The sequence below is a fragment of the Symphalangus syndactylus genome, chromosome 14 (assembly GCF_028878055.3).
Source record: "Symphalangus syndactylus isolate Jambi chromosome 14, NHGRI_mSymSyn1-v2.1_pri, whole genome shotgun sequence".
Classification (NCBI taxonomy): Eukaryota; Metazoa; Chordata; class Mammalia; order Primates; family Hylobatidae; genus Symphalangus; species Symphalangus syndactylus.
Window position 1 is genome coordinate 37,302,874 of NC_072436.2, and position 18,074 is coordinate 37,320,947.

Below are 18,074 nucleotides of genomic sequence, written 5' to 3' on the forward strand. Positions count from 1 at the left end.
GATATAGGATAACAAAAATCCTCTGCCTTCAAAAGGTTACAGAGCAACACGGCCTGAATTGTGCTGAATTGTGGAGATGGAATGAAAGAAATGGAATGGAGACAGAGCTGCAAAACCAGGAACCAAACCCAGGTCTGCCAGACTCTGGAACCCGTGCTCCTGCCGGCAATGCTAGACTGTTTCTCCATCATAGTGCTTTAAGGTCTACAGAGTGTTTTCCAGACAAATAAATCAAGGCTGAGAGAGGTGAAGTCACCTGTGGCTTGTGGCAGAGCTGAGAAACCTCCAATTCCAGATGACACAGCCTCTTGCCATACTTCCCTGCTTTTCTCACCTCAACACTCTAGGTCTAGGCAGGGGAAGGTCTAGACAGAAAAGAGGACTCCTGTGATGTCTCATGAGAACTGTGATGAAGGGACTCCTTTTCCCTGCTTCCAGTGCCCATAGCAAGGAGGGCATCCCCTTCCCCCAACATTTTACACCCAACCTCACTCCAGCCAACCCCCTCCAAAATACACAGTGCTACTTACATATTCCTTAATGTCCTTTGATTTCACAGCCTTGTAGGAATAATACGCAGGGTAAAGGGTGCCAAATATGAGCCTGGAGGGAAGAGAGACAAAGAGAAATACGATTTTTCATTTATCTTATTTAATGGAAAATGTCTGTCTTCAATGCCAAGAGCAGCTCTCTAAGCTACAGAAAGTGCTGCTGTAGGGCTTGATTTATTTTTATGAACACCCTGAAGGTGTTCTGCTCATAGCTGGGGCATCCTTGGGCACCTCTATCTTCTGTTAAAGCCCACACCCATCTTCCTTCAACCTGTGGTTTGGCAACATGGAAGGGTGGCTGGGGGTTGTGGAAGCCAAAAATGAGGATGTGAAGGCACCTAGACCCCTGAAATTAAAGGCTGCCTTTCCTCTCCTGCTGCTAACCCCCCTCTGAAGCTCTATTAAGCCTGCAAACACCTCAGGCTTCTTTCTCCATCAAAACCTTTCCCCTCAAATTTCACTCCCCTTGGACTTGATCTCAGCATCCTGCAGCTAGAATAAACTCTTCACATTTCATAATGTAAATCCAATCAGGCCAAGCCCTCCTCTCACCAATACAGCCCCATCTTGCATTAGCCTGTTTCTCATTGCTCTTAAGATGAAGAAGCAAAAATACCAACAACGTGACACTGTTTGGGCAGCAGCTGTCACTGATCTATGCTCAGGGCTGCCTTGGGTCATTAAATGATCTCGTGCTCAGCCCTGCCTCTCAGGACCTGCACGGCAGATCTCCACCTGCCCTCATTCTCTCCACCACGCACTATCCCCCACCCAGAAAGCCTTTGCCTGTGCTGTTCTCTCCTTCTGGAGTCTTCCTTCCCCCTTCTTTGTCTGGTTAATGCCTGTTCATCCATCATATCCCAGCTCCAGTATGACTTCTTCCCTGGCCTCCCTAACTAGCTCAAACCTCCCCACTATACTCATAGCACAATGTACCTATTATCAGGGTGTTCTTTTATTGTTGTTTGTGTGATGCTTTGATTGACAGCCCTCTTTCCACAGCACTGTAAGTGCCTTGAGGGCAGAGAATGGATCTGTTTTGCTAAACACTGTGTTCCCAGAACCTACCCCATAGTAGGCCCTCAACAGATATTTGTAAATAAATGAATTGAGCTGGAGGTTTAATCTTTTCACTTGACAGATGAGATCACCCCAGGTGCCAACTCAGGGCCAAGCTGACTGGGTGCAGGAGTGGGCCTGGCCCAGCCACTATATGAGCTGACATCTCCTGTGACAACCCCACAGATGGAGCTTTCAGAGTCCCTGCAAAGAGCTAGCCTAGTTACAGAAGACACCACACTGAAGAAACCCAAAGCTGTGGTTCACTGGGTATTGAGAGGCTGTACAGAGAACTTCTAGTCCAGAAGCAATTTACCTAGCAGGGGTCAGCTTTACCATGAGCACTGTTGCCAGGGAACACCCTGACATTCCACAATCATCACGTTTCCAGGGAAAACAAAGTTAACTGAACCAAGTCTGTTTCTGGCACTGAAAGGGAAAGGGCTGTTAACTCCTGACTCACACAGACCTTGTGCGAAGTGCTTTATCCCTCTTAGACTGCCTTGTCCAAGGGAACCCCTTTTACAGACAGGACTCCAATGCACAGAGCAGCCAGTCACTTACTTGTCTAAGGCCTCATGACCAGTGAAGGGTAAGGCAGGTGCTGGAGCCCAGCCAGGCCAGCCTCCTCCAAGCCTGGCTTCTTGTGATCACTGTGCACTACCTTGGGGAGCCGCCCACCCTCCAGGAAGGCTGAAATGACCTGTGTGAAGAGCAGGATGAGCCACTGGGGGGACGAGAGAGTAGTGGAAGGAAGGGGGAAAAGTAGGACTGCAGGTGAGGGGGAAACATTTAAGACAGGGTAGTGCCAAAGACAGCAGGCAGGCCAAGGGGGAGGTGGCTGGGGAAGCCTGCTGGGTTTGGTCATCGCCCCTTTGGTGAGGAAGGTACCCACACTTCTCCACACTGCCTCCTTGCCTGCCCCCTCCTAAGCATTCTCAGTTATCCAGGAGCCTCACTTCCTCGGGGAGGCCTTTCCTGACCTGGTCACCCCCTGAACATTGGGCTCCTCTCCCTTTTTAGCTCCTGTACCTGCCCCTTTCTTAGCTCTTGTCCACCGTATCTACTTGGTCAGCTCAGGGCGCATCTCTCCCACAAGACTGTGTGTTCCACAAAGCCAGAGATGGCGTCCCTCATTCATAACACACCCCTGTGCCCTGCATAGCAGGAAGGGCTCCGTAAGTGTTCACTGTGTGAAGTATCAGAATGGGGAAGCCAAAGCCAGCACCGTCCAGGGAACGCTCATGACCTTGGGACTGAGGTCTCGGTAGCAAGGTGGACGCCAGACAGCACCAGGCTGATTTGGCAAAGCCCCGGGCACCACGCCATGGACTGGGGGGAAATAAATACACCACTCCTCGGGCACAGGTGCCATGGTTATTACCCATGTCTTCCAGGATGGTTTCCAGCCCCTGCCCTGGGACAGCATGTGAGCAGCAGAGGAGAGACAGGTGAGAAGTACAGCGCTACCCAGCAGCCGATTGATGGGATCCCTGTGAACCCCAGTGGGTCGTGACACCCTCTGAGTGGTCACGGAGCAGGGAAGGCAGGACAGGAAGGCCTGTGCTAGGTTGGCTGGACTCTTCTGGAGTGAGCTGGTTGCGAGCATCGTCCGCCTGGCTCCTGTGTGACAGCACAAGGTCCCTACACACGAGTTTGCTTTTCAGTTTCTAAAAGCTCAGTAACACTTAGCATCTCACTGCCCTGGGGAAGCGGAAATGGGATGAAAATGGTCAGTTCTTCTTAACCTATTTTGGAGGTAAGAAATAATGAAGGAAGCAGGCTCAAGCCAAAGGGGCTTGGTACTTCTGCCCCTTCAGACCAAGTACCCCCACACGGCCCTTCTCTACCGGCCTCACTGGCCTTGCTTCCCACCTCTCCCTCAGCCTCGGGTTCACAGAGCCAGCAGCCAGCAGCTGTCCCCTGATTAAGCCACATTCACTTGCATTCTGTGACTTTCTGGCTGCTCTTTCTTCTGTCCGAATGTTAGCACAGGATCTTCCCCAATCCCACAACTCGTTTTTCCTGATAAAGCGCCACTAATCCTTTAAGACCCATCTCAGAAATGCCACCTTTTCTGTGAAGCCTTTGGTTACTGCCCCTTCAGTTTTCTTGATACTGTTTAAGCCTGTGACAGGCCTTATGTAGTAGCAGCAATAATAAAACATTTAAAATAATATTATAATATTATATCATTGAGTGTTCACTGATGCCAGGCACTGTTCTACAAGCTGTACTCACTCTTTCAATTAATCCTCTCACATACATAGGGAAAAAGAATTCTTACTACCCCATTTTACAGACTGGGACACTGAGGCTTAGCATCATTACTCACTCACCCAAGGAGACACAACAGCCAGGTGCAGAGCTGGGATCTGAACCCAGGCAGCCTGACAACAGAGCCTGCCTTCTCCCAGGGCTGCCTGTGCTGGCTGAGTCTGTCTCCCTAGTCAGATCATATAGTCCTGGGCAATCAGGAGGGTTCCTCATGCCTGGCACAGCACCTCCCCCTTTAAGTGGGTGCTTGAAATTCTGTTGAGTAACAAACAAGCAATTTCAATCTCTCTCCAAGGAACTCAGCCCACTGATAGACTCACATAACTTTCTACGAAGTCAGAAAAACTGTGGTAAAATAAGAGGGTCTAAAGCTCCTTTAATGCTTGAGCTGGGCTCAAGCCGAATGAAGGTGGAAGGCTGGAGTGCCATCCTCCAGAGAGACCAGGCACTGCACTAACACACTCCTTTCGGTTATCTCTGAATGCAACTCGCACCTCACAGCTCTGCGCCCACCCTCCCTTCCCCCCACTGTCATTAACTGTTACCCTGAAGCCCCAACTCTGTGTAAAGGCTCCATGGATCTGCCTGCAGCATTTCCCTTTTATCTTTGCCCTTCACTCCTCCTCTTGCTCCAAGTTAGGGGTCTTTATCCAGGTTGCCTCCCCACCCACCTCCTCCACAGCTGCAGCATCGAGATGGGAGCATGAGCCTCATGTGAATACTACACTCTGAAACAGTTGTTCCCCACTGGGGTGATCTCGTTTCCCAGGGTAATCTAGGCAATATCTGGAGACACTCTGGTTGTCTGAAAGGGTGCTACTGGCAGCCAGTGAGTAGAGGCCAGGATGCTGCTAAACATCCTATCATGCACAGGACAGCCCCTCCCAACAAAGAATCATCCAGTCCAAAGTGTCAATTGTGCCACTGCTGAGAAACCCCAGTTTCTAGACTAGTGTGCTGTTTCCTGGTCCTTGGGCCATGGAATCTTCACCAGACCATCAAGGGTCATTTTTTGAACCCCAAGAGTCATTTTTTTGAACCCCAAGAGTTCAAAAACTGTCCAGTGTCCCAAGAAAAACTGTAAATGCTCTGATAGTGGGGGATGGCCACAAATGGTAAAGACCACATACGTAGCCTGCTGGCCAATGTCAGGGAAAACACAGCTCTGAAGTTGCTTATCAACTTCCTGGGGCTCTGGCCAGAAGAGAGAGATTGCTGACCTAGGGCATAACTACAAGCTGTGGCACTGCTGTTGCTGACCGTAGCCAAGTCCTCTGCAAACCATGAAACAAACTAGTATTTTCCACAGTCTTCTCAGGCATCCCAGAGTTGCACCAACATGTCCCAATCCCAAATTGTACTAAAAATTTAAAAATCAATGCTGGCAATATATTTTTCTAAGATTAATTTTTTTAAATGTAAGAGGAATAACAAGCGTATTTATACAGCTGTTTATACCAGTAAAAAACAAATCACACTGAAGAAATTGTATGTCACACAAGGGCTTCTAGAATGCTCTGTTTCTTGACCTGAGCACTTGCTTTATAATTACAAATATATATAAAACTGTACACATCTTATTTCATAATTTTTTTTGAGACAAAGTCTCATTCTGTTGCCCAGGCTAGGCTGCAGTGGCATGAGCTCTGCTCACTGCAACCTCTGCCTCCCAGGTTCAAGCAATTCTCCTGCTCAGCCTCCCGAGTAGCTGGGATTACAGGTATGCGTCACCACACCTGGCTAATTTTTGTATTTTTAGTAGAGCCGGGGTTTCTCCACATTGCCCAGGCTGGTCTTGAACTCCTGGCCTCAAGTGATCCACCCGCCTCAGCTTCTCAAAGTGCTGGAATTACAGACGTGAGCCACTGCACCCAGCCTTATTTCATAATTTTTAAAAATGTTGTACAGTACCCAAGAAAATAAATTTGCAGTCTTCCAATTCATGAAGGCACACTGTTTCATCTGAGCATTAAAATGTATTAAAATTTACACTGATTGTTTTGTGCTTTTTGTTCTTAATAAAAATACAATTTTGAATTATGTTTTCTGAAGATACTTTCTAAAAACATATAAATCCATTTTTATCACTTTTTATGAGAATTAATCTCCAAGACTGTTTTTGCTGTCTACTCTAACAGAAGAATCCTCCCTGATTCTTCAGCTCCTTTTGGCATTCCAATAAATATGCTATAATTCTTATTCTGGAGAAAACTGTAACACAGAGCAGATATATTTGAAGTCCCCTTTATGTACTTTCCTGATACAATCCTTTTCCTCCTCCCCAAAACTCACCACTATCCTGAATTTGCTGTTTATCATTCTCACTATGTTTTTATTAACTACATGAGCCATGCATAAACAGAAAAAAAAGTGTTTATACCTGTTTACATATTCTACAAATGGAATTACACTAGATGTATTCCACTGTGATAAGTTTTTTCATGCAAACTTATGTTTTTGAAATTCAATCCATGTTGACACTTGTCTTTCTAGATCATTTTTTAAAATTATTTGTTTTATTTATTTATTTTTTTTGAGATGGAGTCTCACTCCCATTGTGCAGGCTGGAGTGCACTGGTGCAATCTCAGCTCAATGCAACCTCCACCTCCCAGGTTCAAGCGATTCTCCTTCCTCAACCTCCTGAGTAGCTGGGATTGCAGGCGTAAGCCACCACACCCGGCTAATTTTTGTATTTTTAGTAGAGATGGAGTTTCACCATGTTGGCCAAGCTGGTCTTGAACTCCTGACCTCAGGTGACCGACCCGCCTCGGCCTCCCGAATGCTAGGATTACAGGCGTGAGCCACAGCACCCAGCCTAAAATTATTTATTTATTTGTATTGACACAGGGTCTTGCTGTGTTGCCCACGCTGGTCCTGCACTCCTGGGTTCACTGATTTCCCACCTCAACCTTCCAAGTAGCTGGGATTACAGGTATGTGCCACCTGCATCCAGTTTTTTTAGATCCTTTTTAACTACTGTGTACCACTTTACTATATGAACATATTATAGTTTATTCTGTTGATGCATACTTAGGTTCCTTCCTGTTTTTCCCCTTTACAAACAGGGCTGTGATGAACATTATTATACATGTCTCCTTGGGCACATTTGAGACCTTCTCTAGGGTATCTACATAGTGTGGAACTGCTGGGTCAGAAGGTACAGCATCTTCCACCAGATAATGCAAAACCGCTTGCCAGAATGACTGTACCAATTTATACTCCTTCCTGCATGTGTAAAAGATTTTAATACTCCCCATCTTGCCAAACTTACATAGTCAGACTGTTAGATTTTTGCCACTGTGATGGGTGTAAAATGGTATCCCATGTTTGTTTCAATTTGCATTTCCTCAGTGGCAGGTGAAGTTAAGCAACTTTTTATGCCTGTTGGCCATTTGGGCTGTTTAACTACCCTTTTATATTAGTTTGTCTTGTTCTTAGTTTGTGAATTTTGGGTATAAATCCTTTCTTGGACATATGCGTTACAAATGTTTTTCCTCAATATAAGCTCTTTTAACTTGGCTTGTGGTGCATTTTCTTGCTTTCTAGCTTTAAATTTTATATAGACAAATATATCAGTCTTTTCCAGCTTTTTTCTATCTTGTTGAGAAAATCCTGGTCATGTATATTTTCTTACAAGAGTTTTAAACTTTTGCTTTTTCAATACTAGATTTTCATTCATTTGGAATTGATCTTTATGTATGATGTGAGTTAGGAATTCAATTTTATTTTCTTCTACATGGATCCCAATTGTCCCATCCCACTGATTTGCAGTGCTACCCGTCATATATAAAGTTTCCAAAATGCATAGGTATTATTTTCAGCTCTCTATTTGACTGTTCTACTGTCTAACCATGCACCTATACCACAGTGTCTTTATAATAACCATAATATTAACAACCATGACTTTATAATAAATCCTGATATTCTTAAAATTGTCTTGGCCATTCTTTTTTTTATCAGAAATTTCAATGTAGAATCTTGGCTATTCTTGACCCTTTGTTTTGCTATATAAATTTCATGATAGTTTGTCAAGTCCCACATAAAACCTTATTTAGATTTTGGTTGGAATTTCACTGTATTCATAAAATTTACTAGAAGAATCACCATTTTATGGTTTCAAGTTTCCTCTTTGTGAACATGGTGGCTTCCATTTCCTCATGTCTTCTTTAATGTCTTTTTATTATGTGTTGTAAATTTCTCCATAAAGATCTTGTACATGTTTTGTCTTACTGCTAGGCACTTTAGGTTTTGGGAGTTTTTTTGGTGGCATTGTGGATTTTTAAAATTAGATTTTCGAGTGGTTACTCATGGTATATAGGAATGCTACCGACTTTCCAGGCTGCTCTCAGAACCACTAACCTTTCTGTAGTCAAAAGCATTTGGAGTCTCAAATGCATTACGGTGAGTGAAAGCAGCAAACTCAAAGGGCAACATGTGTTATGACTCCATTTATATGCTCTTTCTTTCTTTTTTTGTTTTTTTGAGACAGGATCTCACTCTGTCACCCAGGCTGGAGTGCAGCGGCACAATCTCAGCTCACTGTAACCTCCACCTCCTGGGTTCAAGCTATTTTCCTGCCTCAGTCTCCTAAGTAGCTGGGATTACAGGTGTGCACCACCACACCCAGCTAATTTTTGTATTTTTAGTGGAGATGGGGATTCACTATGTTGGCCATGCTGGTATACGCTCTTCTGAAAAAGGGAAGTTTATAGGGACAAAAACCAGATAAGTCATTGCCAGGGTTAGACGGGGAGGTGGGAGGTTGACTCCAGGAATGTGAAGGAATCTGGGGGAGGGATGGAGCTGCTGCCTACCTGACTGTAGTGCTGTTTACACAACTGTATATGTTTGCACAAACTCAGAATTAAAACTCACACTAAAAAGAGTGAATTTTACCAATTTCACCTCTATACACCTGTCCTTTAAAAAAACCAAAGCATTCAGAGGAATTCACACTCACAAGTGAGGTGTGTCGTGGGTCTCCAAAAGTGGATCAAGTTGACCTGAGCATCAGCCTCCAAGCTCTGAGACAACCAGTACCTTCCTGATGTCAGAAGGTCCATGTGTGGCAAAACAAGCCTTCCCAAAACCATAACCCATATCCAACACCCACTGATCCTCTAGCACTGAAAGGACTGTCTCAGATACGCTGTGGGCCTGGGATCTAAGTGCTTGAGAAACTCTGACCTTTACCATACTGCCCCAGGGAACATCCTCACTCACGATGGTTCTCTAGAAGCTTAATCTGGGAAAAGAGATCCTCCGTCTGAGCACACAGCTCAGGTTCCCATAGCACAGCAAACCACTAGGGCTTTGGCTGCCATGGGTCCTAACCCCTGGGCTTCTGCTTACTCACAGTGACTTTCTAATGGGCTGGAGGGAGAAACAGGAAAACAGCAGAACTGGCCCACTATGCATTTTGGTTCCCTGAAGACTGTATTATTGTGACTTATAAGCCATTTATTTTTGAGTGCTCACTTTTAACCTTCATGTGAGACAGGTATTATCATTTTCTTCATAATAATGAGAAAACTGAAGTTTAGTGAAAATAAATAATTGAGTCTCACAATTAGGGGAGGAGGCCAAAGTCAAACCCATGTCTAACTCCACTGCCCATCTCCTCACTGCTATGATGCACTGCCTTCCTGAATCTGCAGTACATGGCTGAGAGTCTGCAGCTGGTCTCTGAATGAATAAATGAGGAGTAGGAGAGTGGGAGGAAGACTGCTGCCTGCTTCCTTGCCTAATGGAATTCCACTCTGGCCCTAAATTATAGATTTACTGACAACAGGTGACAGTATAATTACAGGGTTTCAAGCACATAAACTTCACATAAACAAGATTCTCTCCCAACCTGAGCTGATCTTGGGAAAACAGAAATGAGCCATGTCCTTCTTTTTCACCTTGGCATGTGATTCTGCCAGCCTCTCTGTAGTCTTTCCTTTCCCAGTTGGCTTCAGACCCTGCTCCTCTCTGCAGATTTGAGAGAGTGAACACATACACAACTCTTCCTTGGGTAACCCACCTCACAAACATCTCATTTGCTTATTTCCTCATCTGATCTGCACTGTATCCCTCCGAGATAATGGAATTACTTTCCCAGTTTACAAATAAAAAAAAAACTGAGCCTCAGAGTAGTTGAGGGATATTCCAAAGCCCTTCTCCTATCCAACAAGATGCAAACCCAGGCCTCCTGTCTCCAAGTCCATGGCCAGTCCCCGGTCCACACTGCCTCTCTTAGCATGAAGAGGCAGTTTCATTGCTTATTTAAAGCTGTCTGTAATGTGTGCCGCAAAAATCCCATTTTAAGTTAGATTTTTACGCTCCCAAACCCAACTTAGGAAAGCACAAAACAGAAAGTCTGATGCAAGCAGGAACAAACATTCTGTAAATTTCCAATTGATACCATTCCACTCCACAATCCAATCCACACAAATCCCTCAACCACAAATATCTGCCTGAATCTGTTGTTTTTGTTTGTTTTTAAGTCTTAATTGTAGAGATTCCTATTCTTAAGAAACCCAGCTTTATTGTGTGTGGTAGAAAGAGGCTGGGCTTTGACTTCAGACCTGAGTTTGAATCCAGCTTCATCCCTGACTCGCTGTGGAGTGGCAAGCACGCTTCTTAACTACTCTGAACCAGTTTCCTCCAGTATAGAGACCAAGAACACCTACTTTCAACAGCCATTATGCAGATTAAATGAGGAGATTGTAGGTACAAATTTAACATACCAGAGACACTCTAGATGAATGACAAATATCAGTTCCCCTCCCTTCTACAGAAACAGTTACTGCAAATGCCAGTTTTTTTAACCACAAAATATTGTTCATTCAATCATTAAATATGTGCTGAGCACTTACTGTGTGCCCTGGGCCATCTGATAGGAAAGGCAGGTAGCAAGCAGATAATTATACAAAAAAGTGGTTATTGTCATCACAATAATTGTGATGAGTCCTGCTGAGTCTGTTTTGAAGAAGAGAGAAGATTCATTTACAATGACTGTCCTGTGGTTGCCTATTTCCCAGCTTATGCTCCCCTCCTAAGACCTCAGAGCCAGAGACCTGACCCCCAGCCAGAGGGTTCTGTGCTAAAGGGTTATGGTTTTCTCCTCCTGGTGGGCTTCATCTAAAGCCCCCTACATGGTATATATTTAGGCTGAGAAAAGGACTGCTGGGCCTTCCTATGTGCACCATGAAAAAGGGGTGGGGGGAAGGAGTGAGGAGCTCTTTGAGATTGACTGGCAGGTGGTCAGCGGGTATCTGTGGGGTTTTCTGGGGACTTGTCTGCTCAGCTGGTGCCCTCTTAGCTCTCACACAGCAGGTACTGATGTCCTCTGCCAGGGCCCAGCCAACTTTGAGTCCATGTGTCTGTCTGGCAGAGGGTATCAAAAGCCCTGGGGAAGGCCATGGGAACAGGACGAACCTTTACTAATGCCCATCAGGCACTGTACAAGCCAATGATCCCCACAGAAGTCAGCTGAGGTGACTACCATCATCCCCTCTTACACAGGAGGGACCTGGGATGTTAAGAGGTAAAATTCATTCATTCATTCATTCATTCGTTCGTTTGTTCATCCAACAGACATTTATTCAGTCCCTACTCTGTGTCAGATTCTGAGGCCAACACAAGGTCACAGAGCTGCTAACTGAATGAGCTGGATTCAAACGCTCTACCTGGCTTCAAACTCTTTGCTCTTTCTAATCCAACTTGATACCTCAAGGTCAGAGGTTTTATGTTCAGGGAAGTCACAACATGGCCGGGGTGCCAGGTGTATCAGAACAAGATAGGTGGCAGGCAAAGCTGCGTGTGCTAAGTATGGAAAGAAAGACAAATGATGAGGGGCAAAACTACAGAGATAGAAAACAGATGAGCTGCCAGAGGCTGGCAGTGGGGTAGAAGAAGATGATGACTACAAAGGCGCATGGAGGAAGTTTTGGAGGCAATGAACCTGTTCTATATTTACACTGTAGTTGTGATTACATGACTGTATGCACTTGTCAAAGCTCACAAAACTATACAGTAAAAAGGGTGAATTTCACTGTGTGCAAATTATCAGGAATTTATACAGGAAATTTAATCAGGAAAATCAGGATTTGAATTCAAATTATACAGGAAAGTTCAGGTTTTTCCAGCCCCCTCACTCAGCTGTACTGCGGCTGCATTGCTTCTGTTTACAGTCCTGTGATACCATGTGAACAAACACTGCCAAATGAGGCTGGTCTTATACATTTAGTTACTGATTTCCTCATCTGTTAAAATCAGCCAAGTTAACAGAGTAGAATATAGCTAAGTCTTAAAGTGGTTATGTCTCAAAAAGATATTTGCACACCCATGTTCATAGCAGCATTACTCACAATAGCCAAAAGATGGAAGCAATCCAAGTGACCATCAACAGATGAATAAACAATGAATATTATTCATTCTTTCAAAGGAAGAAAATGCTGACACTTGCTAAAAGATGGATGAACTATGAGTATTTATGCTAAGTTAAATAGGCCAATCACAAAAAGGCAAATACTGAGTGGTTACATTTATAAGTGGACTGCTCTAGATAACTCAACTCCTTAACTAGAAAAGTCAAAATCATAAAAACAGAAAGTAGAATGGTGGTTGCCACAGGCTGGGGGGATATAGGGAGTTGATAATGGGTGTGGAGTTACAATTTTCAGTTTTGCAAGATGAAAAAGCTTCTGGAGATTGGTTATACAACAATGTGTAATAAATATACACTACTAAACTGTACACTTAAAAATGGTTAAGCCGGGCGTGGTGGCTCACGCCTGTAATCCCAGCACTTTGGGAGGCTGAGGTGGGTGGATCACGAGGTCAGGAGATCGAGACCATTCTGGCTAACACGGTGAAACCCCATCTCTACTAAAAATACAAAAAATTAGCCGGGTGAGGTGGCGGGCGCCTGTAGTCCCAGCTACGCGGGAGGCTGAAGCAGGAGAATGGCGTGAACCCAGGAGGCGGAGCTTGCAGTGAGCCGAGATTGCGCCACTGCACTCCAGCCTGGGCAACAGAGCGAGACTTCATCTCAAAAAAAAAAAAAAAAAAATGGTTAAGATGGTAAATTTTATGTTATGTGCTTTTATCACAATTAAAATAAATTTATGACATTTATGAACCAAAAAAATCTCTGCATGAATATTTGTTCAAAATCATCCATACTTAAAAATTTTATAAAAACAGAATTTACTTAGTATAGGTCATTAGTTCATTTAATCCATAAAAGATTACTTCTAACAAAGTTATAAGAAAACAGAACATATAATCTTTCAATTTATATCTGTTTCATGCGACAATGCTATTTTGTAAAATTTACTAAAATTTTCAAACATCTCAATTTATTCAATCCATTGTAATGACATTTAAGATGAGTGAAAATTAACAAGTAATACAAGTAAATATGTTTTTTACTGGTTCTGGTTGTAGAGGAAAAAACATTGCTGTATATTATGTTCTATTAAGAAGTTACACTGTTAAAATGTTTCTGAGATTGATATTTTAGATAGATAGATAGATAGATAGATAGATAGATAGATAGATAGATAGATAGATTGATTTCTGATTTGTTCCAGAAAGGATCTGAGATGGCTTGGTTATAAATAATTGTGTGGCTCATAAGAAATTACCATGATTCCAGGCCACTGGGTTTGTCTGGCAGCAGAAAGGCTCAGAACTGCTAACAAAAGCACGGTTGTCACCTCACTAGAAGGGGAGGATGGGACTACGTCCCACCTGCCCACGGAAGAACAAGGATTGTGTGAAACAAAGGATGTTTGGCTCAGGTCCAGCATGGCACCCTAATTAGAACCCAGAACCTATTTAAAAAGAAAAAAAAGCAAGCTGGAAAACAGCAGCTTTACTTCAATGAGCAAAATTTAAATTCTGAGAGAATTTTCAGCACGTGTCTTAATTATGAGTGAGTCAGGACAGTCAGGGAACAAATGCAGCTCACAGCTGCTAAAGTGTGCTTCTGGCTGGAAGTTCTGGACCTCGCTCCTGAGTTGGCCAACCTGGGAAAGAAGGAAGCAGAGAGACTGGGGCAGGAATCCACTGTATGTACCTCTTGCACACCTGCCCTTTAGATGACTTAGGAGAGCCACTGCTGGCTGCACAGCTCCAAGGGCCCTGGCCACCATGTGCAATACAGACCCTGTGTAAGGAAGGTGAGGTCCTCCTTTGGATAACGATTTTTTATGTTTGATGCTTTGAAGGGCAATCCTCGGTAATGCTCTAAAAAGTATGGTGGAATACTGCATAATAGTTAAAAAGTTAAAACTTTGTTTTTTGTTTTTGTTTTTGTTTTTGTTTTGAGAGGGAGTCTTGCTCTGTCGCCCAGGCTGGAGCGCTTTGGTGCGATCTCCAGTCACTGCAAGCTCCGCCTCTGCAAGGTCTGCCTCCCGGATTCAAGCAATTCTCCTGCCTCAGCCTCCCGAGTAGCTGGGACTACAGGCGCCCACCACCACGAGATGGGGTTTCACCATGTTAGCCAGGATGGTCTCGATCTCCTGACCTCGTGATCCGCCCGCCTTGGCCTCCCAAAGTGCTAGGATTACAGGTGTGAGCCACCGTGCCCGGCCCACAGCTGCTTTGTTTAGAAAATAAAGATATTTCTCTCAACTACCACGGAATGAGAATTCCTCTTTAACAACTGTGCCATTTGCTTTTGCAGATCTGAAGAGAATAGATAAAACTAGGTCACTAAGGAGAAAAAAATTCCAAGACAATAACAGAAAGAGTTAGCTCTGAGCATGGAAATGTAAGAAATTTTATTTGCTTCAGAATGAAAACAATATACATTCTTTCCATTTGTGAGTCTCAAATGGCCACAATCATAGGTGACCATAAGGGAGAGTCCAAGTGAAGAATGTCCTATTATCCAGGAATCAAGACTAAAAAGGAAAGGTTCACGCTTTGGGGAAAAAAACCTTAGTATAGCACTCCTCAGTAATAGCACTGGTTACAATATAATGCACGCTCTGTACACAGCTTTTAGCAGTTTATATCCATTTGCACATACAAAAACTCTATGAAGTAGACATGATTATAATTTCCATTTCACAGACTGGAAATGTGGATCAGAGAAGTTAAATAGTTGGACTAAGGTCACACACCAGGTTTGTAGCAGAGCTAGAACTAGAATGTGAGATTTCAAAGCTTAGGTACTAAACCATGGATGCCCCAACTTCTTTGATTGCACAAAATCAGTAAAATATTTTGATCATGTGTATTTGTATTACCACAAGTCCTTGGCTTTGCTGAGGAAATATTTTTAAGTCATGATGAGGATTGGTTTAAAATTGGATCGTCTAAGGCCGGGCATAGTGGCTCATGCCTATAATCCCAGCACTTTGGGAGGCTGAGGCGGGCAGATCACCTGAGGTCAGGAGTTTGAGACCAGCCCGGCCAATGTGGCGAAACCCCATCTTTACTAAAAATACAAAAATTAGCCTGGAGTGGTGGCAGGCACCTGTAATCCCAGCTACTCAGGAGGCTGAGGCAGGAGAATCGCTTGAACTGGGGAGGCGGAGGTTGCAGTGAGCCGAGATCGCGCCACTACACCCCAGCCTGTGCAACAAGAGTGAAACTCCATCTCAAAAAAGAAAGAGAAAAAGAAAAAAAATTAGATTGTCTAATACATAAGTTCATTTAACAAGCCTCATGAAAATTGTAACACAACTTGGGTTCTGCTGAAAACAATCAAAACAGCGAGGGACTGTGTTGCTCCCTCCATGTTGTGGATCTACCCCCTCCCTCAGCATCTCCCACCAGAGCATGTGCCACGTCGTGCACGTCAGGCGTGCAGACCCAGTGCCCCTTGCTGAGGGCCTACTCCAGGCAGGCACTGTGCTACCAACCACCCACATGGTCTCCTTCCATACTGAACATCCAGAGGCTTCCCCTGCCCAGAGAGCTGGCCAGCACATGTGACAGGGGTGTGGCCTCTGTTCTGCCTGGCTGTGAAGCCGCTCCAAGCTGCACCATGGAAGGAGGGACCACTCAGGAGAGCTTGCAGCTTGGGGACCTTGGTTCTGGTCTTTGCTATACCACTTACTAGACATGGGTTCATGGACAAGAGCACAGAAGCCTCACTTGTTTTATCTCCTCTGCAAAATGTGGTGTCAAATGGGATAATATACGTTATGATACTTGAAAATGGAAATGCTGCACAGACTTGCAAAAATATTTTTCCTACGGGGGAAGCTCTGACCAGAGGACCATGGACTATGGTGTCCCACCACTGGAAGGGCTGACATAGGAGCCATCATGGGAGTCATTTAACCAGTACTGGGGTGGAGTTGGTACAAGCCCTGGTACCTAAAAGATGCAGGGATGCCACCTAGCTGGGAGACCAAGAACAGCCACTACCTGCAAGAGAGATTCTCCCTGGGGGTTGGAGGGAGGAAGAGAACACTTACTTTTCCAAGGTGGATGTTTTCTGAAGCCAGGGGGAGGAGTGTCACTGTCTCGGTGGAATCATAAAAGCAACCTACCTCCTCATTCACTGGTTCTGGGTGGGAGGGAAATGCCTCTTCCCAGAAGACTGGGAGATCTCAGAGGATGCCTAAGGTCCAGCCTGGGTCCCTCTCAAAAAGAGAAAATAACTGACAAGTTCACACTGTTCACTTTCCCTAGATGTGTTTGAGCCAAGAAGGCCTTACTATAAATGGTATAGTTTGGCAAAAACTTCAGCACCATATAGGGTCCCATCTCCCACGTCCCACCCCAACTGGTCCATTAAGAAATGCCTGGGCTGAGGCATCATCAGAGACACCCTGGGGGAAGTGGATAACCACAGTAACTAACTAGCGTCTCCAACATTTTAGTGGAGAGTAGTTTAACAGCTCTGTGGCCACTGGCAGCAGGTAGGGAAGGGCATGCTAGGCTGTTTCCCTGGGTTGATGGATTGGTTGGTTTGGGGAATCGTGGAATTCAAGGAATGGGAGAAGTTTGGTGAACAGGGTGCTGGCTAAAGGTGCCTGGCCAGGACCCAGGATGATAGCACCAGGTCCCCGGGCATGGAAGGGGAGATGTGGCACAGGGATGGGCTCCCAACTGGGGGTCAGGAATCCTGGTTCCAGGTTCAGCTCTGATCCCAACAGGCTGGGTAATCTTAGGCCATCACATCCCCTCCCTGGATCTGTCTCTTCATTCTTTCATTCAGAAAACATTCACCTAGTGCCTACCAGTATGGGTGTGTAACACTGTTCTATTGCTGGTGAGGCAGGAGTGAACACATGAAGAGAGCACCATGTTGAGTTCTGGGGTGCCCTCCCCTTCCACAGCTCAAGCATTGTTTATCCCCATGCCTTCAGTCTGACCCAGGTCCAGCCCTGGCCTCTGCTGGGCTGTTTCCACCGTGTGGACACTCTGAGCATGAACTGGGCCCTCTACACTCACCCTGCTTCCGGAGATAGTGTGAGGATGTTAGTAAACACTCAAACAACGGTGGGCAAAGCAAAGCTGCTATGAGGCCAGCAGAAGAGTCACGGACAGTCACCCTTGCCATGGTACATTCCTGGAAACTGCAGCAGGAAGGAGAATGGTCAAAAGGGGATGGCTTTTTGCTGTATCCCTTTGTCACCAGCAGATGGGAATCCTGGGTCAGCAAGGCAGAGTGCTGACTGAGCTTTCCTCTGGATGGTGGAAAACAAAGAGTGGACAGGCTGGGTAGAAAAACAGGAAAACGGGTGTGTTTTCATCTTTGTGGCTGTGCAGATGAGCAATCAATGAAGCAAAGCTGGGCTGTTAAGAACTGACTCTATTCTTGATAGAGCTCAAAAGATACCATTGTTCCCTACTGCCCAAAGAAAAATGTCCAAGCTGCTTATGTTGATATCAAGGGCCTCTGCCATCTACCTGCAGGTGTCCCACCAGCTTCTTGGGCCCTCTGCTGATTCCTGTCTACTCATGCATCTCTGCCACTGTGCTCAGTCATCATTCTCTTGGCCTGCAGTGCTCTGCCCCCAACTCTGTCTGCCAAAATCCTATGCATTCTTCTAATGCATTGGACTAGAAGCCTTGGCACTACTGACATTTGGGCCAGAAAATTCTTTGTTGTGAGGGGCTGTCCTCAGCATTATCCCTGGGCTCTAACTATTAGATGACCCCACTCCAAGTGTGACAACCAAAAACATCTCCAGACACCACTGAATGTCCTCTCAGAAAAAAACCACCCC

General features: G+C 45.0%; 1 protein-coding gene across 4 annotated transcripts in view; it reads right to left on the reverse strand.

Annotated features, from left to right (window-relative positions):
• REEP1 (receptor accessory protein 1) overlaps positions 1 to 18,074 on the reverse strand; it is a 123,930-nt gene that overhangs the window by 66,858 nt on the left and 38,998 nt on the right. For all 4 annotated transcript variants that reach the window (XM_055243963.2, XM_055243961.2, XM_055243966.2 and 1 more), the window contains exon 2: positions 531 to 603. In XM_055243963.2, the coding sequence (XP_055099938.1) occupies positions 531 to 603 (73 nt within the window). The remainder of the gene's footprint in view (positions 1 to 530; positions 604 to 18,074) is intronic.